Source organism: Petaurus breviceps, unplaced genomic scaffold, assembly GCF_028583685.1.
Source record: "Petaurus breviceps papuanus isolate PSGF00001 unplaced genomic scaffold, PetGlider_PUasm1.0 140, whole genome shotgun sequence".
Taxonomy (NCBI): domain Eukaryota; kingdom Metazoa; phylum Chordata; class Mammalia; order Diprotodontia; family Petauridae; genus Petaurus; species Petaurus breviceps.
The window spans coordinates 34,809,569-34,833,228 of record NW_027185698.1 but is presented as its reverse complement, the minus strand read 5'-3'; the positions used below and the strand labels follow the sequence as shown (position 1 = coordinate 34,833,228).

General features: G+C 37.9%; 1 protein-coding gene across 2 annotated transcripts in view; it reads right to left on the bottom strand.

Moving 5' to 3' along the window:
* EVC (EvC ciliary complex subunit 1) overlaps window positions 1–23,660 on the bottom strand; it is a 142,187-nt gene that overhangs the window by 64,806 nt on the left and 53,721 nt on the right. For both annotated transcript variants that reach the window (XM_069070033.1, XM_069070031.1), the window contains exons 8-11: window positions 22,637–22,795; window positions 16,877–17,093; window positions 7,457–7,605; window positions 2,417–2,515 (exon numbers count right to left, since the gene is read on the bottom strand). In XM_069070033.1, coding sequence (XP_068926134.1) covers window positions 2,417–2,515; window positions 7,457–7,605; window positions 16,877–17,093; window positions 22,637–22,795 — 624 coding nt within the window. The remainder of the gene's footprint in view (window positions 1–2,416; window positions 2,516–7,456; window positions 7,606–16,876; window positions 17,094–22,636; window positions 22,796–23,660) is intronic.

Sequence of the window (23,660 nt, the reverse complement as noted above, 5' to 3'; positions counted from 1 at the left end):
AAAAAAAAAAAAAAAAAAGAAAAGAAAAGAAAATGCAGTACCAATCACTTTGTTACTACATAGGGTCCAAGAACCACTGGGCCTTTCAGTCTGCCCTGCAGCTGACTCTTTTTACATGTGTTATCTCCCCTATGGAATGTGGGCACCTTGAGTTCTGGGACTCTTTTCTATCTGTATCCTAGACGGTAGCACAATGTCTACATGTGGCAAGTGCTTCATAAAGGGTTTCCATTCATTCCCTTCTAGATCTACTGTATCTTTTAGGACTCAAATAGATAGAAGATGGGTAGTCAGCATGCCCTTTCGAAAGAGAGAAGTAAAGCAGGTGATTTCCACAATCTGGGCATGCAGAAGAAACCCATTTTGAGGTCCCTGAGGGCTTCCAATGAAATGACAAAATGGGTCCAAGCAAACATGTCAAGTCTAATTTGAATAGACAAGTTGACTCATGCTTTTGTACACACTTCCCACAAAACACCTACGCAGATGTACAAACATGCAAATACCCTTGTTTCTTCTTTTCATATCAACACCTTGTTCTTATAAAGTGTATTTCCAAATATCTTCTTTCTATATTTAGATGTGTATAATCCATCACTCACTCACATGTGGTACTTTCTGTATTCCTCTTTTTATGTTAAAATATGCATTTTATATTAAAACAAAGTTTCAGAGAGGCAGGGTAGCGCACTGGGAAGAACAGAGGACTTGGAATATGAAGTCTAAGAATAGAACCCTGAATATCTCAGTCCCTGGGTAAAGGATCTTGTCCATTTCCCTTAAGGGTACTGCCTCAGTTTCCTCCTTTGTAAAATTGGAATAAGAACCATTGCCTTGTATACCTCACTGATGTTTTACAGTCTCATATATGTGAATGTCAACCACTGTTACTGCTTTCATAACTCATGGTGCCATGGAGGGGACTTTGGGTTCTTAATGGCTATGTCCATGAAGTGTAAGCCCTGGAAGGTCCTGCCAAGCTGGCAGAGCTGGAAAGATTTCAAGTAAATGCTAACCAAGGACTAAATGCCTATTTCTAAATGTCCAGTCTCACCTGCTTTGTAAAAACTCATCACTAGAGAGTTGGTCAGTGGGTAATGATTTCTTTTTTGACCACAGCACTTCATAAAGATGGTGTATAGAGAAAATGTGAAATGCAGCAGAGGAAGGCATGCTTACCTTGTGATGAGTCATAGATCTTGGGAAGTAATAAAAAGAAACTGGTGGTGCAGTGGATAGAGTACCAGGCCTGGAATCAGGAGGATCTGAGTTTAAATCCAGCCTCAGACACTTACTAGCTGTGTGACCTTGGAGCTGAGTCTTGACTTGAGCTGAGTATTCAAGATAATCTTTGTTTTTATGGAGAAAGAATCTTCTAGGCATGGGAATAACCTGTGTAAAGGCTACGTGTAGGAAACAATAAATAGGCCAATTTGGGTGAAACATAGCAGGAGCATACTACAGCCAGTTTATTCATTCAGGAAGCTGATAATTAAATTTTCAATGTGAGGATCTACACCTGGAAAATCAGTAAATGGCACAAATCAGGGCTTGATTTATTGGTTTGTTAATTTCTAGAGTTAGTAAAGTGATAGAGAGAAATGTTAAGAATGCAGATTAAAATTAAACGTATATCGTGTGCATATTTTTTTCCTGGAATGCTGGTTGTTGAAAATTTAAGAGCACACCCAAGGAACATAGACTATGTAAGGGGAAGTAATGTGAAATCAGTTTTGGAAGGTATGTTATAACAAAACTGGCTGGAACCAGATAGAGAATATAAGATGCTCAAGAGATCTTCAGGATGGCCTGGAGCCATGGAAACCTGCGTGATTCATTATTGACCTCACTGGGCATTCCAAGGAAAATAGTTTCTGCTTTTTATGAGTAGAGCTGAGACTTAGAGACTAACAACATGAAAGAAAGTGTAAGAAACACTGAGACATTTTCATATCTCTGCACGCCCTCGAAGCAATCATCATTAGCACCACCAGCATCTCCCATTTCTATTACATGTTACGCATCCATGCCCATTCACTCTTTCTATTATCTAGCTGTAGTTACTGATCACTCTGTTCCCTTGGTATCTCTTTTCTTCTTTAAACTTTATATTAAGAAGCATTCTCCTCATTATAACCCTAGGAGGTATGGAATAGAACCATTGCTAATCTATGAGTATCAGGATACTGAGCTTCAGAGAGGTTATGGGACTCGCCCATGTGGCCACATGGCTAAAATATGTCAAAGTTGAGACTTGAATCTAGGTTTCCTGAATCCAAGTCCTAAGTACTTCCCACTTTACCACATTGCCTTTTAAGAGAAGAATTTTTTTGGGGGGGGTGGCGGGTAGAGGGGAAGAATATTGGTTTCACCTGAATACGAATTCAAACAATTTTCTCCTGTGTCACAAATTTACCTGGCACAGATCAGTGACTGCTTCAGTAGTGTCAAAGTCATCCTCCTCTTCGAGATCATAACGAGTTAATCTCTGCTTTTCTAGGACTTCATGATAAGCCTGAAATTAATATGAAAATAAATTCCCAGTGAAAACACTTGAAACCATTTTAAGTTTCAGAAATATGGCACTGTTTGTTTTCTTATAGGCTTCTCTTTTCAAGACTGCAAAACATTTACACAATACTTCTCTAAACCATGCACTTTTATCTTTGGCTCTGAGAACTGTTAGGTTTCAGTTGGGTAGCAGGGATCAGCTGAAAGAAACCTTTTCAGAACCACAAGGGTGGTACTGACCATAAGTCCATTCAAAGGTATTCACACTTGCATGGTCTACTTAGGAATAAATATGCCTCTGACCACTTTATCTATGTCTGAATGTTCTAGATAGAAAACTTTTGAGTATCACATAGTACAATGAAAGTGTGGTGTTAGGAGGTGGTGGTTCAAATTCTAGTTTCATTGTTGACTAACCATGTATGACTATGATCAAATCATTTGACTCAGTTTCCTTATCTGTAAAATTGGAAGAATTCTACTTGAATTCTACTCTACTATCTTCTGCACAGGTATGTCATAACAAAAGTGGTTTTGTAAGCTTAAAATATCACAGAAATGAGAATAATTATTATTGCCTGTCTCCAGATTTCAATCCTACTGATTCCCTTAAAAATATGAAATTTGTCTCTCCTTCTCATGCTGACTTGCCTGCAAATATCCACAGAATTGCAACCTCAGAGGCCATGTAGTTCAACCCATATCTGAATAAAAATCCCCTTTGCAGCATAAAAAAACAAACAAACAGGTGAGCCATTCAGCCTTTGCCTGAAGACTTATCTCCTGGGGAAGGTAATTACATTTTTGGAGAACTCTAATAAATAAAAAATCCTTATATAAAGCCCACATTGGCCTTCCTATGAGGTCCAAATGGTACTCCAAAGTCCAGTCATTACATTATGAGGATAATTATTACCTTTGGGGGGACAGACAATATGGTACATCATTGTTGTCATTGTTTGTCCTTTGTTCTCAAAAAGGACTGTGACATCAGGAAGATGATGCTATGACTTGCAAGTGAATTGGATTTAAGTGAGAGAGGGCTGGGCCAAGTCACCAGCCTCACTTTCTCCTCAGGAGCCATCTGGGTCCAGTTGTAAGATGTAGATCAGAATGACTGGAGATGTCCCCAGTAGTACATCGGATAGAGCATTGAGTGAAGATGCTGAGCTCTAGGCCTGCTGTTTACTACCTGTACTACTGCATGGCCTTTGGTTTGTCATTTTATCTGTAAGATTAGTGAACTATGGGGCGGCTAGATGGTGCAGTGAGTAAAGCACCGGCCCTGGAGTTAGGAGGACCTGAGTTCAAATCTGACCTCAGACACTTAACACAAAAACTAGCCACGTGACCTTGGGCAAGTCACTTAACCCCAATTGCCCCCCCCCAAAAAAGGCAAAAAGCAAAAAAAAGATTAGTGAACTAAATGAACAAAGGTTCCCTCCAGCTCTGATATTCCAGGGGCTCTTTTTTAAGATCCAGTACCCTGGGCTGTATGTTACAAGGTCCCTTTGAATTCTCCTTTTCTATAGTGTACGTTAACAGGTTCCTGATGCTCTAATAGCTCATGTTGTACGTTAGAAGGTCCCCTGCAGGTCAGGTTAGGCGTTATCCTTCTAGCACCAATACTCTGATCTTTGTTAGAAGAGTCCTTTAGCCCTTCCTCCTGACATTCTACTTTTGAAGGCCCTCTCCAGGTCTCACATTCTCTACTTTGAAGACCATCAAACCATCACCACAGATAAATAAAACATGATGGATGGCATATGCCACTTGTCTTTCATAGGGTCAATAAACAGTTGCTAATCTTGATTCTTTCTGTACAATGGCCAGGTTTACTGAGACCTTTTGATAGTCAAAGGAAACTTTAATGTCAAGGTATGCTCACTGCATCAGCTAACTTACCAAATGAACTTATAAACCTGCCACTATACCACCAACAGGAATATGACAAAAGGAGGAGTCGGACCTGAGAGTCTATCTGCATTGAATACACACAGTTTATTTGTTTTAACTGCAATCGAGTCATGTTTTAAAACTTAAGTTGTTAGAGTATTTGGGGTATGTGTATACGGGGGGTCAGGCGAGAAACAAATACTTTAAGTGAGTGTTCTTGGGTCTAGTCATGATTCTCTTGCATTATTTCTGTTCTTGAAAGTGAAGGATGGATTTAAAAATAACTCAGGAGGTCGGTGGCATGCTAGCAATTATTGAAGTAGCAGCACTCTCAGCATGCCATGTTCTGTCTTGCTATAAGCAGTACCTGGTTATTAGGAGAGAGAGGCTGAATTCCACACTCTGATATTGATCAGGTACTAAGGAAAACACTTGGGATTTCAAAGAATATTAACATCTTTTTGTAGTAAGGAATAGAGAAGTCAGGGAGCAGGAATGGGAGTTTCAATCACAGTATCATAGAATCTTGGTCAGAAAGCCCCTCAGTGGCTTTAATATAAGTTATACTCCTAGGCGGGGAACTCTCCTTTACAATATATCCATCAAAAGATCAGATAATCTCTGTTTGAAGACCTTGAGGTAAGTGAAAGCTCACCACCTCGAGAAGCAGTCAGTTCTACTTTTGGATATCTCTAATTTTTAGGAGGGTTTTCCTAAATTTATCTCTCTGTACCTTTTACCTACTATTACTGCTTTGGACTTTTGAGGCTACACAGAATAAATCTAATCAACCCTTCACATACTTGAAGATAGTTCTTATGCTCCCCTGATTCCTCTCTTCTCTGAAGTAAACATCCCTCCTTCCTTCAAAGCCTCTTCACCATTCTGGCTGACCTTCCTCTTGTGAGCAGAGGAGTCTGAGAGAAGGTAAGAGTACTTGGAGACAGTGATAGGTGAAATAACCAATTTCACTTCACAGGATCATAGGCTTATAAGATTTTGGAATAGAAAGGACTTCAGAGGCCATCTGATTCAGTAATGTCAAATTAAAATAGAAGCAAGTGCCACTAAGCCAGACATAACAATCCCTGTGGGCTACATATTGACTTAATCACGCATTTTTTTATATTTCTTTTTTGTTAATTAATTCATTTTGCTAAATATTTCCCAATTATATTTCATTCCAATTTGGGCTGCCCTTGGGAGTATTGTGAGTCATATATTTGATACCTCTGATCTAATCCATAGTGTCCTTTCCCCTATTTAACAGATAAGGAAACTAAGGCTCACATAGGGAAAGGTTAGACAGATAATAAAGAGCAGATCTTGGATATGCAGCCAAGTCCCTTGTTCCCAATCCAATGTGCTTTATATCAATGATGCCATCTTATCAAGATGACTGGAATCAATTCGACTTTTTACTAAAAGCCTAGATCTTAACTACCTTCCTGGCCACACATATAGAAGCAATAAGAACACTGTTGAGCAAAGTTAGAGATCACTTGGGTCAGTCCCTAAGTCTGTAAACTGAAAAGAAGTTGCCGGTCTTTATTGATAAGTGGAATTTCTTAACCTCAGTGAAATAGCAGGACCAGTCCCCTTCCATTGTACCTCAACCCCAGGTATAACTATATTGGATATTTTATAAGAAGCAGCAAATATTTGTGTGATCTTGGAGGTCCTGGACATAGATCAATGACTTGAGCTTTGACAAAAGTAGAATTATTGAACTTTAAGCTCATCCTTTGGTAGATGGCTGCCCTCCATACCTAGAAAGCTCTTCTTCCTCCTCTTTCCCTCTTGGCTTCACTGGCTTCTTTCAAGTCCCAACTAAAATCCTACCTTCTTCAGTCAGCCTTTGCCAACTCCCCTTAATTCTAGTTCTTTTGCTCTATTAATTACTTCCAATCTACTCTGCAAATAGTTTGTTTGTACGTAGTTTGTGTGTTGTCTCCCCATTTGGCTACAATGGCATCTGTGAGAGCAGAAGCCTTTCTTTTGTCTTCCTTTGTATACCTATCAGTTAACAGTGCTTGGCACATAGCAGGATCTTAATAAATATTTATTGACTGATTGGCATAATGGATACAAGGTGGGTGATAGAATAATAGTATGTCAGAATTGAAAGGGATCTTAGAACAAAGAATTTTATTATGGGAAGAGACTGTATAGACTGTCATATAGAACAGACCTCAGAACATAGGCTGGAAGGAACCTTGTCAATTAGTTAGGTCAAATCCCTCATTTTAATTGGGGGGGGGGGTGGAAGCTCACCTAAGGTTCCAAACCTGGTAAGTGGTTCTTAAAACCAGGTCTTCTGACTTTCATGTTCTTTAATTTAATTTTTAAAAATTCTCTAATTTGGATCTATATTTATATCTATTTTACATCAGTCTATAGAAATAACAATTATAGGGGAGGCTAGGTGGCACAGAGAGTAAAGCCCTGGCCCCAGAGTCAGGGGGACCCAAGTTCGGTTCCGGCCTCAGACACTTAATGCCCCCCCCCCCACAAAAAAAACTAGCAGTGTAACCTTGGGCAAGTTACTTAACCCCAATTGCCCTCCAAAAAGAAAAAAAAAAGAAATAACAATTATAAATAAATTCATAATAAATAATATAAATATTTATAATTTATAAATAAAACACTAATTCATATTAAAATATAATATATACCATATAACAACATATTATATAATAATATATAATGTTAAATAAAAATTTGATAGAAAATACGACTGACTGGATGGCATCCTAAATGCTTTAAGACTCATTTTATGCAACTGGGATCCTAGGTAAGTTTATTTTGTTGGGGTACATACTCTCCATTCCATAGAAACTCTAAAGAACACAGTATACCCATTATTCTGTTAAATGTCCCGCTGTCAACAAATAATGAAAGGAAGTCCGGAGCTATCTTGGTGGCCCTGTCAGGGGGCTGTCATTCTTGATTGCCCATGGCCTCAAATGATCCAGGTTGGTGAAGCTATATCTCATGGTTTGATTGACAATGAATACAATTTTTCAAGAAGTCACTAGGCGAACATTACCTTAAGTACCTCATCAGGGTCAGTCATCTTCTGTATTTTTCCAAGGAGGCATACTCTCTCTTCTTTGTGAGTCAATGTCATTCTTTCTATCATTGTCTCCCGGCGAGCCAGGGAAGTCTTGATTAGGTCCTTACCTCGCTGAACAAATTCTGAAACATAATTGTCCTGTGTTACGGATTTGGAAAGAAATTTCAAACCTCGAAAATAGAATGGAAATAATAAGAGAAGATAACAATAAGAATGATCTTTCAGTGGTTAATTCTGTTAAGTCAGAGGTGCTAAGAAACTGTAATTGAATTACTGTTGTTTTTTTTTTTTTTTAGTTTTGTCTTCTAAATGTTTAGGAATCACAGGTGTTTGCAGCCACAATGTATTCATTTATTTTCTAAATGAGGTGACAAGCCCATAGAGGTGAAGTCACTTGTCCAAGGTAATACAGTCTGTTGGAGGTATAGCCAGGAAGATAACCTGACAGTAAATAGAGTACCAGCTGTGGAATCAGGAGGACCCAAGTTCAAATCCGGCCTCAGACACTTGACACACTCACTAGCTGTGCGACCTTGGCAAGTCACTGAACCCCAATTGCCTTGCCTTCCCCCCTCCAAAAAAAAAAATAAAACCTGAATGGTATTTCATGCCTAGTGTTCTTTATAAGGTGCCATGCTATTTACGCAACCTCATATTCTATTTCCAAAATTATTTTTTCATATCTGTGTTATAAGAAATTGCTTTTCAGTGGGGAGAATAAATATGTGACAGCTTTTCCAGGCTAATTCTGTTTTTCCCTTAATGGATTCTGTAGTAAGATTATAATTATTTTTGGTGTAATCAGTGAATTATTTATTTTCATCATCTGTTTTTGCTCCACTGTCACTCTGGTAACCCTGGGTGAGATATAACATTTCTCAGCCCTGGTGTTAGATTATTTTATAGACTATATATTTTAACCTCAATGATTTGGAGGAGGAAACAAAAAGGAAGAATCATCAAATTTCAAAGTTGGGAGGGGGTGAGTGAGAAGTCATCTGGTCCAGATTTATTAATTCTATGGCCTATAGGCTGCACATGGCCAGAAACATGCCCAAACCAGATAAAAATGTAATTGGGAGATATTTTTCAAAATAAATAAAAATGCAATAAAACAGAATAGATTACATTTTAAAAGTAAATCAATATTTGGCCCACAGGGAACTTCATGTATAGACTGGTAGCCCCACTTCTATTTGACTTCAAAACTACTTATCTAGTCCAACCTGTACCTAAACAGGAATGCCTTCAGTAACATCCCTGACAAGTGGTCATCTACTTCCTCTTTAAAGGACCTGCAGTGATGGGGAATTTGGCACTTTCTGAGGCAGCGCTGTCTAGCTCTAGTCAGAACGTTTTCTCTTACATCAAGCCTAAATCTACCTCCGTACAACTCCCATCCACTGTTGCTAGCTCTGTCTTCTTGGACAAGCAGAATGAGCTTAATATTTTTTTTTTCTAAAATCAGAGTCTCTGTGCAATGACTGGAGGCAGCAATTATATCTTGCTCTGATTTAAGATTTAGATCTTCTATTTTCTAGGCTAAACTTTTGGATTCCTGTCAGATGAATTCCAGATTTTGGAATATCCTGGTTGGTCTCATCTGGACACAGTCTCATTTGTCTCAAAGTGTGTTGTCCAAAATTGAAGCTGGTACCCCAAATGGGGTCTGACCAGATGAGACCAACATTTCCTCATTTTATTATTGAGCTCTGCCCACCCCCTCCACTTTTTTTGCCTTTTAATTAAGCATTTCCTAAACACATCCTGTTTTCTCAACTTGATTATAAAGGCAGTTTCTGTTTTATACACACACACATACACACACATACACATATATACACACATGTGTACATACATGCATATATCTTCTTGAATCCTCTGTGCCTGGCCCAGTGTCTTATCCCTACTAGGCACTCAATAACTGTTCATTATTGCAATTAGGGGAGAAGCATCTGCCAATCAATATTTATCAATCCTGCAGCTAATAAGTGTTCTCTCTTATTTAAATATATATATTTTGAAATTTTAAATATATGCTTATAACATATATAACCTATAAGTATAATCAATATGTATTATATATGTGCATATATGTGTGATATATGTGCATACATACATACATGTGTGTATATATGTATCAGGTGTGCACAAAGCCCTGCCCTTAGGCCAGAGGCAATTATCCTAGAGAACATGACTTAAATTTTTAAAAAATAATTTTATCTCATTACAACTAGCTTCTTTTGTAATTCTATGCATTAATTTAATGTATAGAAAATCATTCTTGAAGAATGGGGCCCTCGGTTTCACCAGACTGACAAAAGAACCCACGCCACACATGACAATGTAAAAAGCTCCTGCTTTAGGCACCACAAGGAGGAATGTGAGAGAATAGGAGCTCACATTTCTATGGCACCTTTAGATTCAGAAAGTGCTTTGAAGGAAGCAGTGAGGCAGAAGTTATGCAGCTATTATTACCTCCTTTGTACAAATAAGAAAAAATGGCCCTCCTGGTGATGAGTTTATTCACTCATGGCCACACAGGCATTGTAAAAGCTGGGATCTGAATCAGGGTCTCTGGACTTGACCCTCAGTGCTCCCCCCACTATGCCGAGGTGCTTTTAAAGAGAAGGAAATAATGTGGTCTTCTATGGCCAAAAATTTAAATGGAAAAGCTCAATGTACAGCAAATGATTAAAGAACAGCATATGATTTTCCCTCCATGTATTAATTCAACAATTTTTTATTAAGAACTGTCTATGTAAAATAAATAGGTAAGTAAATGGGTGTGTGAAGAAGTGAATGGATGATTAAACAAGTAAATAGATGATAGATGGCTAGATATAAATTAAATAGATGTGTGAATAAATGAAAGGAAGAATGGATGGATGGATGGATGAATAAACAAACAAGTAAATAAATGTCAGATAGATAGATGATAGATAGATAGATAGATAGATAGATAGATAGATAGATAGATAGATAGATAGATGGATGGATGGATAGATGAAAGAAGTGACTCTATGTAAGTCTCCATGTTTATATACCTTGTGGATGATGTTAACGTGAATCAAAATGAGCCCTTTGTTGAATTAATGCATGCAGGGGTCACAGTTTAGTAGAGGGAAAACATGCATGTGCACATAATTATAATACAAATTAAATTATAAGTGCACAGAAAATAAACAAATAAAGTGTTCTCAGAGATATGATGGGGGGGGCAGTGAAGAGAAGAGCAAAAAGCACTGGATCGGGGGCAGGAGACACAGGTTCAAATCCTCCTTCTGTCACTGCCTGTGTGACATTGCACAAGTCACTTTATATTTCTGCTCCTTAACTAGTTCATTAGAGGAAGCTAGGTGGTGCAGTGAGTAAAGTGCTGGACCTGGAGTCAGGAAAACCTGAGTTCAAGTTGTGTCTCAGACTCTTAGTTGCTTTGTGATCCTGGACAAGACACTTTACCTTTGCCTCAGTTTCCTTATGTATAAAGGAAGGAAAGAGGAGAACAAGGATGTATTAAGCACATACACTGTGCCATGTGATTTACAAATATCTCACTTGATCTTCACAGTGACCCTGGGGGTGGGAGGGTAGGTGCTATTATGATCCCATTTTACTGTTCAGGAAACCAAGGCAGGCAGAGGAGAGGGGGAATAATAGAACCTCCTTCCCAGAGTTATTATGAAGATTAAATGAGATGATATTTACCAAGAGCTTCACAAACCTTAAAGTCCTATGTGAATGCTAGTATTATTTTTATTAATAAAGAGGCTGGACCAGATAATTTCTAAAAGTCTCTCAGTTCTCATCATTGATTATATGATGATGATGCTTTTATCTGGGAAGGGCAAGATGAATAGAAGGGAAGGGAAGGTTCCAAGGGGGAGACAGAACATGGGCTGGTTCTTGAAAAAGACAAAAAAATTTCAACAGCTGGAAATAAGGTAAACAAGTGAGGCAAACAAAAGAGGGAAGAGGTCATGGGGATTGTGAGGATAGTATCCTGGTCTAGATGATTCAGCAAAAACTGTCAGGGTAAGTAGAGGTCAGAATGATGGAGTCAGAGTAGTCAGGAAAGGGTCCCTGAGACAGAAACAAGGTGAATTTGGAAGCCAGGAAAAGAAGCAACACTTCCCTAGGTCTTCTTTGTGCCTACATGGACAGGGTGTTGTACCAGAGAGAAGAATTTGATGTGTTCTATTGGTGCCCCAGAGGCCAGATGGAGAAGATGGGAGTTGCAGAAATGCAGATTTTGTCTAAATATAAGAAATTCCACACAATTAGAGCTATCCAAAGGTAGAATGGAAAAGGATGGTTTCCCATCACTGAAAGCCTACAAGTGGAAGCTGGATGACCCTGTGTTGAGGCTTCCTTCTCTGGTAGAGATTGAATAGGTAGAAACTGTGATCCCTTCTACCTCTGACATTCTGGGATTCTGGAGGCAGATATAGACCCTAGAACAGGAACCAAGGAGCAGTGGCTCTTAATTAAAAAGAATGAATCAAACCAGAGGCATACACCACCAGCTTCCATTAAAGTTCATTCTTATGAATAACTGTTCTCTTTTGGCATTCTTGATAAATAGCTAGTTAGAGATTGGGTGTATGATTTATGGGGCAATTAAGACTTTTTTACTCAGGCAATTACGAAGCTAAGGTCACATCACACTTGATAACAGCAGAACCCTGCTCTAATAGGACTCCCAAACATAAGCAACCAATATCACTAGTCTGGAAATGGCTTGTGAAACACATAAAAAGAGACAGTATTATGTAGCAGAAGGAGTATTGGACTTAACAAGCAGAAAACCCAAATTTGAGTTCCAACACGGATGCTTATTAACTAAAGGATTTAGGAAAATCATTAGTGCTTTCTGAGCCTCTGTTTTCTCATATATAAAATGGAAAAATAATACTTGTACTATACACGTATTAGTTTCACTGGTGTTTGTGTTGGAAGGGACCTCTGGGGAGAACCCAGTTCAGTTGATTCACTGCATAGAGAAAGAAACTGCGGCCCAAGGGAAGTAAAGTTACTGGTTGGTCATGTCATAAGCAGCAGAGATAGGATTCAAATTTATGCCTTTTAGCTAGAAATCTTTCCAGTATACCACATAACCACAGAGGATTGTTTGGAGCAAAGTGTTTTATAAACCATAAAGGGCTAGAATGATGTAAATCATTACTTGGGGCTGTGGTGCAATTGTAAGAGGAGGCAGATTTGACGTCAAAGGACTCGTGGTCCAGTCTTGGTTCTGCTACTTACTGTTTACATGGCCTCTGAATTGCCTCCTCTGGGAAATGAAGATGTTTGAGAAGATGATCTAAATTCAACTTTAAATCCTCTGCTCTATTATTACTAATAATAACAGTAATCATCATTTGTATTCAACAAGCTTAATTTCATTTTACTATTCAGACATTACTGTCAGACTTAGGATCTTGTTTGATCTTTGCAACACTAACTCTTGCAGTTAATACAGATATTATTATCATTCCCTTGCTACATATGGCGTGATGGAGAACAGACCAAGTAGCCAAGAAGATGCTGGGACATAATTGAGGTCGACCAGCGCTTCTTCTGCCCAAAGATATTAGGGATGGCATTCTAATCCACCAAAGACAGTAAACCCCATGGTGGACTTTTGTGTGCATTTAAAGGGAGCAAGAGAGAGATAAGAGAGAGAGAAGTAAAAGAGAAAGCAGAAAAGACAGAAGGGATAAAAAGAGAGGGGAGAAGGAAGGCAACACTTCTGCCTTGCAGTTGCTCCTTCTGACACACAGTATTTCAGCTAAGGCAGAATTCATTTAAGTGACAAACAATTTTCTTCTTGCTGGGAAAAAAATAAACCCAACAAGATTAAATACAAGCAATTCACAAACAAGGAGTGCTGCACAAAGACAGCAGTGGCAAGCTGACATATTCCTTTCATCAGCTTAATTCGCTTGTGCAAAGCTACTGTACAGGCTGTACTTTTAACCTAAATCGGCCCTGTATAAAATCTGAGAGTGGCCTGTAATCAAGATCTCAGTAAGAGAACAAAAGAAGTGACAATCATGAAAGAGATGATGATACCTAGGGAAAAAATACCTTTGTTTGAATTGAGAGATATGTTTAAAGAGCCAGCTTTCCAATTTGGAACTACTACTCCAAAGGACAATCAAACTGCGCATGCCCTTTGACCCAGCAATACCACTACTAAGTTTGTATCCAAAAGAGATTTTAAAAGAGAGTGGGGGGGGGGAACCTACATGTACAAAAATATTTATAGCAATTCTTTTTGTGGTGGCAAAGAAATGGAAATTGAGAGGACACCCATCGATTGGGAAATGGCTGAACAAAGTGTGGTATATGAATGTAATGGAATATTACTGTGTTATAAGAAATAATAAGCAGGCAGATTTCAGAAAAACCTGGAAAGACTCATGTGAACTGATGCAAAGTGAATTGAGCAGAACCAGTAGGATATTGTACACAGAAATATAAAGATTGTATGATGATCAACTGTGATTGACTTGGCTCTTCTCAGCAATACAATGATCCAAGACAACTCCAAAAGACTCATGATAGAATGCTATCCACATCCATAGAAAGAACTGATAAAGTCTGAATTCAGATTGAAGCACATTGTTTTCACTTTATGTTTTTCATATTTTTTCCTTTTGTTCTGTTTCTTATTATACAACATGACTAATGTGGAAATGTTTTACATGATTGCAAATATATAACCTATATCAAATTGCTTACCATTTCAGAGAGGAGGGAGGGAAGGGAGAAAATTTGGAACTCAAAATTTTATTCAAAAGTGAATGTTAAAAATTGTTTTTACATGTAATTGGAAAAAAACAAAAAACTATTTAAAGGGGAAAAAAGACCTAGCTTTCACATTAAATATATGTACCTACATATGTATATGTCCAGATATATTTACATATATGTGTGTATATATATATATACACGTATACACATACACACATGCATTGTGGTATTTCTACATGATAATTTTCCAGTATGCTTGGTATTTAGTGGAGAGAGACCTGGAAAGTAGGAAAGACTGCAGTTCAAGTTCTGATCTAAACTGCCTGTAAAATACCGAGGGATTCATTTAACCTCCCAAGGCCCTAGGCAATTTTCTAAGACTACAGGTTACAAAGTAGGTACAGACCTGTATTGGTAGAAGGACCTGACTCACTGGAAGTTCCCTATATCAATGAAATCACAGGTCATGTCCCATCCCATCCCATACCTATACATCCTCTCCTTCCCCCCCCCCCTACCAAAATAGGATACATTTCAAGGAGGTTGCTTAAAGTCACCCCAGTTTCCTTACTTATAATTTAAGGATATGAATAACTGATCTTCCTGCCTCATAGGCATTGCAAAGAAAGGACTATGAAAACCTTAAAGTGCTATTACAAATGTGATCTGCTGTAATATTTAGGAATAGACTATTTGGATTAATATTTGAATAGTGGAGGATAGGTTATTTCTTTGTTGTGGGTCAATCTTCCATTGACTCAGCTTTCAACCTTACTCAGATTTACTAGATAACCTTCAAAAACTGCTATTGCCCTTATTAGTAATTAGTCTCTGTCTGTCTGCATCTCTCTTCTCCACCCTCCCCCCCCCAATTTGAACCCATTCTAAAGTCTTTACTACTTAGTAGGACTTTCTATAAATGATGTTCCACTGGCAAAGTCTTTGAGAATGCTGAGTCAGCTTCACACTATATGAGGCACGAGAAGAAGAATGCCATCACTTTATATAGAAAAATGAAAAAAACAATGCTATACGTTGCCTTGTGACCCATCTAAGTGATGACTATTGCATGAGCACAGAAGGGCATTATGACTTCACTATGTGGTCAAGGACATGGTAGTAATTTAATGGTATAAAGTAAAGATTGGGGACAACACAGAGACAACAATAATAAAAATGGAGTGGGGTTCATGGGAAGGTACATGGGTTAGGGAAGTTGTTCCTTGATGACTTGGAGTTGACCTTTAGAAAATAACATATACATTCTGAGAAATGTTATATTTCACACAACAAAGAGCTTCAAACGAATATATGTTTAGAAGTTCTAACTGAATGATAAAAATAATTCATTTGAGAAAAAACCTAATGTATGTGATATTTGTATTTATAATTGAGATGAATTAAAATTAATTTTGTTGTGATACCTCTGCCCAAATGTAATGGGCCATAGCTTGGAGGACTGCAAAGTCAGGCTTAGAAACCACTGGATTGGGACCAGATCATATGGTTCCAGCAAAATAGTCTGTATTATAATACTAGTGTGAAGAAACTTCTCTTTTGTTTAGTTTTGACATTAGTCCATCTAAATTATGCTGGAAATATATTTATTTGAGAAAAATGGCCTAGCTTTTTTCTGGGGACATGTAAGAAGTAGTTTGTCAACAGAAAACTTGGTTGTAAAAGCCCCAGAAGCTGAAGAGTTCAAGGGGAAGGCCTAAACTATTTTTTTTAAAGCAATTGGGGTTAAGTAACTTGCTCAAGGTTACACGGCCACTTATTTTGTGTGGGTGCCAAGTATCTGAGGCCAGAACCGATCCCGGGTCTCCCAACACCGGGGCCGGCGCTCTTACTCACTGTGCCACCTGGCCACCCCAGGCCTAAACTATTTATCGATTTTGTTCTTCATGAGTTTATCTACTGGGCCTTCATTAAATATGCAGAATAGAGTGTTGGTTTCCATTCACTGAAGATCCTCAGGTAAGGAATGGATGGCTACTTGTCATGAATGTTGTAAAAAGGGATTCCTGTTGGTTAGACAAATGGTCTCTGGGGTCCTATCCAATCTTGTGATTCTGTGATCCTTGACAAAGTGGTCAACAGTGAATATCTATCTGAACAATTCAAATGACAGATATGATTATATTATTTTAAACATGGACTTAAGATGACAGTGAAAAGGTCTCAGAATTCATGTAACAGATAATGTGTAGGCCCTGAACATAGTAAAATGACATAAAGAAACTGGTATTTTAAGAGATTTTGCTTTACCCATATTGAGATTACAATAATTGCTTTTGCACTCTTAAACCAATTAGTGGGTGTATTGCCCCAACAGAAATAACTACTTTTTCCTCTTAGTTTGAAAATACATGACTAGGGGCAGCTAGGTGGTGCAGTGAGTGGAGTGCCGGCCCTGGAGTCAGGAGGACCTGAGTTAGGTTCTGGCCTCAGACACCTAACACAACAAAAGCTAGCCGTGTGACCTTGGGCAAGTCACTTAACCCCAATTGTCCTCTAAAAAGCAAAAAAAAAAGAAAGAAAAGAAAATACATGACTGATATTTGAGTTGTATTTGTACTTTATCACAAAAAAAAAATCATTGTTTTAGAGACCAGACAAATCTGAGTCACTTACCGTTATTATAGTGCTCTACTTCTTCCCAGAAAGCTTTGTGCAATTGTGTTAGCAGCTCTTCCTTCTGTCTTACTGAGAGTTTCCCTGCAATTGTTAATGATTCCAGTGCTCGGGAAATCACAGTCAACCGACATTTCGTCTCTTCCTGAATTTGCAATTTTAAGGAGTTGATCATTTTGGCCATATATTCCCAACCCACTGTTCTCTCTTGAATGTCCTAGGGGGGAAAAAGATATATATATATACACCATGAAATTGAACAAAAATATTTATGAGACAACTTTGAGATGTAACTTGGCAAAACAGTGGCTGGAATTAGGAGTTGGGAAAATCTAAGTTCAAATTCCAACTCAAAATTTTACTAGCTATGTGACCCTAGGCAAGTAGGGTAACTTTTCTCAGCTTTAATTTCTTTATAAAATAGAGATAACAGCATCTATAATAAGAACAGGATTATCATGAGGATGAAATGACATGATTTATTAAAGTGTTTTGCAAACTTTAAAGCACTAGGAATGTGCAAGCTATTATTATGATGATTATTTTAAGCTTTATTGGCATATAATCTGTTTATATCTGAAATGCTTAAAGCAACCACCATAGTAAATATGTATTAAGTGCCTGCTGTGTGCAGAACACAGTGCTATATGTTGGGTGGGATACAAAGTTAAGTAAAGACATGGTTTTTAACTCCAAGAAGCTTTCAGTCTCATGGAGTAATGTAAAATATACAAAAGAAACCACAACATACATTACTACCTGCCAAGTAAAATAGTGTGGTGCAAGAAAAGTATTATGTGAAGTCCATGATGGAATACTATAGGATTCTAGATCCTGGAAGGACTCAGGAAGAAACTAAAAACAAAGTATGCAAACTAGTTTGCCCTAGATCACAAAGAAAGTAAATGGCCAAGCTAAGATTCAAACACAGGTCTTCTAACCCCAAGACTATTGCTTGATCTACATTACAACTGTCTCCTGCTGACCCATCATAGGTTATCAGTATATGCTTCATGGGGGAAGGGTTTCTTGAGGTGGCCAAAAAAAATTGGGCACGAATTCAACAGCAACAAAAGAAAACAAATGGAGGGTATTTCAGGCTAAGGGTAAAGAATAAAGCAAGGCACATTGGTAGGAGAGCACAGAGCATGCTCAGGGTAAAAAAAGTAATCTATTAGTCTAGTCTAGTCTAGTCTAGTCTGGCTAGTATTCATTTTGAGGGAAAGTAAAGGAAACAAGCTTAGGAAGGTGATGTAAATTCCATACACACAAAATATTTATAGTAATCTTTTTGGAAGTAGCAAAGAACTAGAAGGAAAGTAGGTGCCCAAAATAGGTAGGGGAATAGCTGAATGAACAAGAATATATGGATGTAGCTTAATATTATTGAATTTTATGAAATGATAAATAGGAAGACTTCATAAAAACTTAAGAAGATTTAAATGAAATGATGCAAGGCAAAGTAAGAAGAACCAGAAGAATGAGTGGTGCAAGAATTTCAATATTATAAAGAAAAACATTGTGAAATTTAAAAACTCTGATCAAGGGAGTGACTAATTATAGAGACAGCATGGTACAGTGCAAAGAGCATTGAGTTTGGAACCATGGAATACAGGTTCAAATCTTGGCCTGACCTTGGATAAATCAGTTGATTCCCTAGACCTCAGTTTCCCAGTTTATAAAATGAGAAAGTTGGACTGGATGACCTCCAATGACCCATCTATGATTACATAACTTCAGAGGACTAATGATGAAGGATGCCTCCCGCCTCTTAGCAGAAAGCTGAGGACGAAGAGAACACAGATATGTATAATCTGGCATTGCTAATACGTTGATTTCTTTTGCTTTTCTGTACTTATTTGTTAGAGTGGGGATTCTTTTGGAAAGTCATCTTAAGGTGACTGTAATGTTTTTAAAAAGAGGGTAATTAAAAACAAAAGCAAAGCAGAGGTAAAATTTGGAGAATTTTAATATTTCATAAGTAAATATTTAATCCCTTTAAACACTTAGAAGAATTTGAAAGAAAGCTGTTCAAATGATAAATCCACTGTCTTCACTCATAAAAGGGCATCAGGCTGATGAAATCCATTCTATTCTTCTAAGTCACTCATACTATCTTTTCTAGGAAATCACCTTTTTTTAAAAAAATTATTCTCAACTTAGGATATAAAACAAGCATTTCTATAATAAAGTAGAATAAAAAAAAGATGATTGTACATGGAACTGCAAATCTATTATGTACAATTTGCTATTCTTTTAAAATCTATAATAAAGTTATCATGGCCTTTCTTTCTTACTTTTTCTGCTTTCTTCCCTTCCCTTCCCTTCCCCCCTACTATACATAGTAGCATATCCTCACTAACTTAGAGACCACTCCATCCAAGACTGTTTCTTTGAGTCCCCCTAATAGGCAGAAGAAATATGTCCCAGAACAAAAAAGGATATAATCTAAGAATTTATTTTAGGCCAGAAATTCAGCACCTGCATATATTTTTCTAACTAATAATTTGTTCAAAAAAATGTGGGAAAATGTCTATGGAATATAGCACATTATCTAAAATTTTATGTAGCTCTGTAAGAATATTTTTAATGCTATATTTTTGCCTGTAATGTCACATAAAAATCAGTATCTGAGATCAGGTGTCCTGATCAGGGGTGCTCACTTAGATGATGGTCACAAACAAAGAGAAAACAGTTCCTTTTTAAGGATTTCCAGTCTTTGATAAAATGAGCTGCTGCTTGCCCATACTTTAATCTCACCCTCTTACGGCTTATGTATGGATGAAAGGAATGATTTTCTGCCTCCTCTGCAGATACAATGAACCTTATTTGCCATGTGATTTTGGAGAAATCATTTCATCTTTCTCAGTCCCAGTTTCCTCATCTGTAAAAGGAAAAAGTTGTCTGTCCCTTCCAGTTGTGGCATAATGGAAAAAAAAATTTAGAATAAATTTAGTATAAAAGGAACAAATTAAAGTGACAGTTTACCCATCAGGACTACTATATTTAAAGCTAAAAGGGACATTAAAGGTCAAGCCTAATCCTCTCATTTTATAGAAGAGGAAACTCAGGGTCAGAGAGGTTATTCCATTTTTTCAAAGTCATTGAGGAAATAAGTAGCAGAATTGTGAATTGAACCTGTCTTCTGACCCCAAATTCACCATTATTTCCAATATACCATACTGTCTGTGCAATAACAGGCGAGTGTGCATGTGTGAGTGTGCCAAAATGTATAATAATTGCTAATATTTATATGCCACTTAATATATGCCAGGTACTGTGCTAATCTCTTTATAAGGATTATCTCACTGATCTTCACAACAACCCTTATTATCCCCATTTTACAGATGAAGAAACTAAAACAAACAGAGGTTAAGTGACTTGAGCAGGGTCATACAGCTAGTACATGTCAGAGGCCAGATCTGAACTCAGGTCTTCCTGACTCCAGATCCAATGTTCTATCCATTATGTCTCCTAGCTGCCCATAAATATAAGAAATGAAGGATTTTGAAGAAATTCAGGAGTAAGAGACCTCATCAGTGAAGTGTACACTAAGAAAAAATATGTAAGTTGGCCACAGGAAAGGTAAAATATGAAAGATAGATGACCCACGTGCTCCGTGGACATTCTGGAAATGGCAGCAGAAGGCAAGGAAGGACTCCAGCATGTTAGATGGATCCTCTGTAGGAAACTTATAGAGAGACATGGGCAAGAGCTATGCACAATGGGCAGTCATGGAGGGTTGTGATTGACATCACTAGAAAGAACATTGATTGATGAAATCACATGGCTCCATTCCAATATAAAATAGGGATCATAACAATTCTTATCTCTCTTGGCTATTAAAGGAACAAAAAGTAAATCATTTCACTAAGTGATCTGTAAACCATAAAGCATTATATAAACTTCAATTACTATTATGATTCTTCAACAATACAGCCCCCATCACCCTTTTCTTGGGATGGAAAAGAGGGGATAAATACAGATGGCCAATTCAAGTGGGGTTACAGGGACCTGAATTTACAGATTCTCCATCTTTTGCTTCCCAGTCCTGGACAATGCTGTGTTGAGATCCTGGCACAACACAAGGCAGGAACCAGACACTTTTAAACAGCACCTCTCCCACCAAAACACATCAGTGACAATAACGAAGGATAAGCCCCAACACCTGGGCCCTGGGTTCCATGGCTGTCTCTTGCTTCTCAGATTCCCAGTTCCCTATACCCCTCAACATGTTTCCTGATTCTGGCCTCTGCTCATACCAATTTATACACTCTCTTCTTACCTACCCAATACCTCAAAAGATGGCCAGCCTCTTAATCAACCATCAAACATAATTAGTTCCTTTCCTACTCCTTGGAATCTCTAAATTCTGAAAAGGATCTATGATCACACTGTCATGAGATCCCTCCAATAATGCAGACTGCAATATATTAATACTTGCCCACCTTATATAACTCATGTCCATTGGTTGCTCAGTTATTTCAATTATGTAAGACTCTGCGTGACCCCATTTGGGGTTTTCTTGGCAGAGATATTGGACTGGTTTGCCATTTCCTTCTCCAGTCCATTTTACAGATGAGGAAACTGAGGCAAACAGGGTTAAGCGACTTGCTTGGTGTCACACTGCTAGTAAGTGTCTGAGGCTAGATTTGAACTCAGGATGAGTCTTCCTGATTTCAGCCTTGGCACTTACTCTACTATTCACTTTGCCATCTAGCTGCCCTTGACTCAAATCCATATCCTTCCAAAAATTCATCCAAGGGAGGTCTCCCTCACTTCTTCCTGGTATCTCTTAGATATCACTGATCACTCAAACTCTTCATCATCTATCGATAGAGCCACACAACCAGCCCATCTTTTCCTCCTATCATTCTACATTTCTATGATGCTATCTTCTACTGCTCTTCTTTCTTATTCCTTATTGGTGACAGGTTGCAGACTGCTCACATGTAGGCTGAAGCTTTACACAGCCTTCTGAGCAATATTCACTTTCAATTTTTCAGAGAGTCATATATTCCATATTTCATTGCCATATAGAATAACCAGTAGGACTTTGTTATCAAAAAGATGGTCCTTTGTTTTGGGGGGAATGTTGGGGTCATAAAAGGATCTTTGTTATTTCCCAGAGGCAAAAATCTCTACAAATCCTTAAGGATATGTTACCACAGGAGACCAGTACCATCATTAGCTTCTCCTACCGTGAATGTTACCTGTCGATATCTCTGCTTTCCAAGGCTACGAATGTCCACTGCATGGAAAGATTCTATGTGTAACAATCCATTTTAAAATCTCTCACAACTAAGCAAAAACAATCAATAAAAGAGACCACATCTAGCGATTTATATAATATTCTGTGTGATTAGACCTCTGCCTCTCTGCTTACATCTTTCTTATACTCTGGGACTAATAGTCATTTTTGCAATTACCAAGAGTTTAGCTTCCTTTTGGCATTTTTTCATGTATATTATGGCAATGCTCCTGTGTTGTATAAAGCACTCTTGATTCTGCCAATTTTTTTCTTCATCAGTTCATACAAATCTCCCCATTTTTCCTGAATTAATCCCATTTGCCATTTCTTACTTATCTAACAATATTCCATTACATTCACACACCACAGGTCACCTGGCCATTCTGGTGCTCTTTCTACTAGATAACATATGGGCATCCTCCTCATTGAACATGACATAGTCAGCTGGATAAGAAGATGTTTTGGGGCACTTTAAACTCATCTCCTCTTCCTGCTCTCTTCATACTTACCAGGGTCTGCAAGTCCTGAGAGGCACTTAATAACTCTTCTGCTGTAATCATTCTTTCGGCTAGATTCTGCATGATCTGCCCTACTTTGGCACTTAAACATTTCAATTGGTCTAGGAGATAGTGCTGGGTTTTTTCCATCTGTTTCCAGAAGGCTTCCATCTGTGAAATGAAAATGACATCCCAAAGAGAAGAGTGATGAGGGTGTATACATGATGTCTTTGAATATTTATCACACATTACATATTCTACAATACCAATTTGAAAGTATCTGCATGTTGGTATACAATTCTATGTTGATTATGTTGTAGCATTTTATACAGCATTCCACAGCCCACACCCCCGACTTTCTACTACTCTGTCAATTCAGTTTTAAGGCATCTTTTCATTAGATGAGGCACTTGTGATAAGGGTGGGAAAGATTATGTAGAACACAGCTTAAATATTCCAATTAAGTAGGACCTTCAGGAAAGGGGGCATGGTTGTTAGAAGCTCTGATCTGAAAGGAGCAAGTACAGGTATTAGCAACTGGCTCAAATTTCAAAAGAACAAACTCATAAACTTCTGTGTTATTTTAAAGTTAAGAAAGTATTTTATACTTACTATTCCCAGCTTATCCCTGTGGCTTTGGAACTGGGAGAAATTACACTGGACTGAAGTCAGAGTATCTTTCATTTGTTGAAATCCTACCCGTCACTTGCTACCTGTGTGACGTTAGGCAAGATATATAAATAGCCATGAGCCTCAGTTTCTTCCTCTGTAAAATGAGGTTTGCAATATGGCTTCTAATGTATAGTTCAGTTTTGAACTATAAATAGGGCCCTCTCCATCTTTCAATTATCGTATATTTACTTATCTGTGTAAATGTTGTACACCTTCATTATTTGGCAGGTGATAGATGAAATGACTGAAGAAACAAAGGTTTGATCTCCTGAGAGTGTTGATTTATTAAGCAATTCATGGCAATTGCCCAAGAAACCAGGGTCAGACCTCCTCAGCCTAGCCCTGGACTTTGAATGCAGGGGGA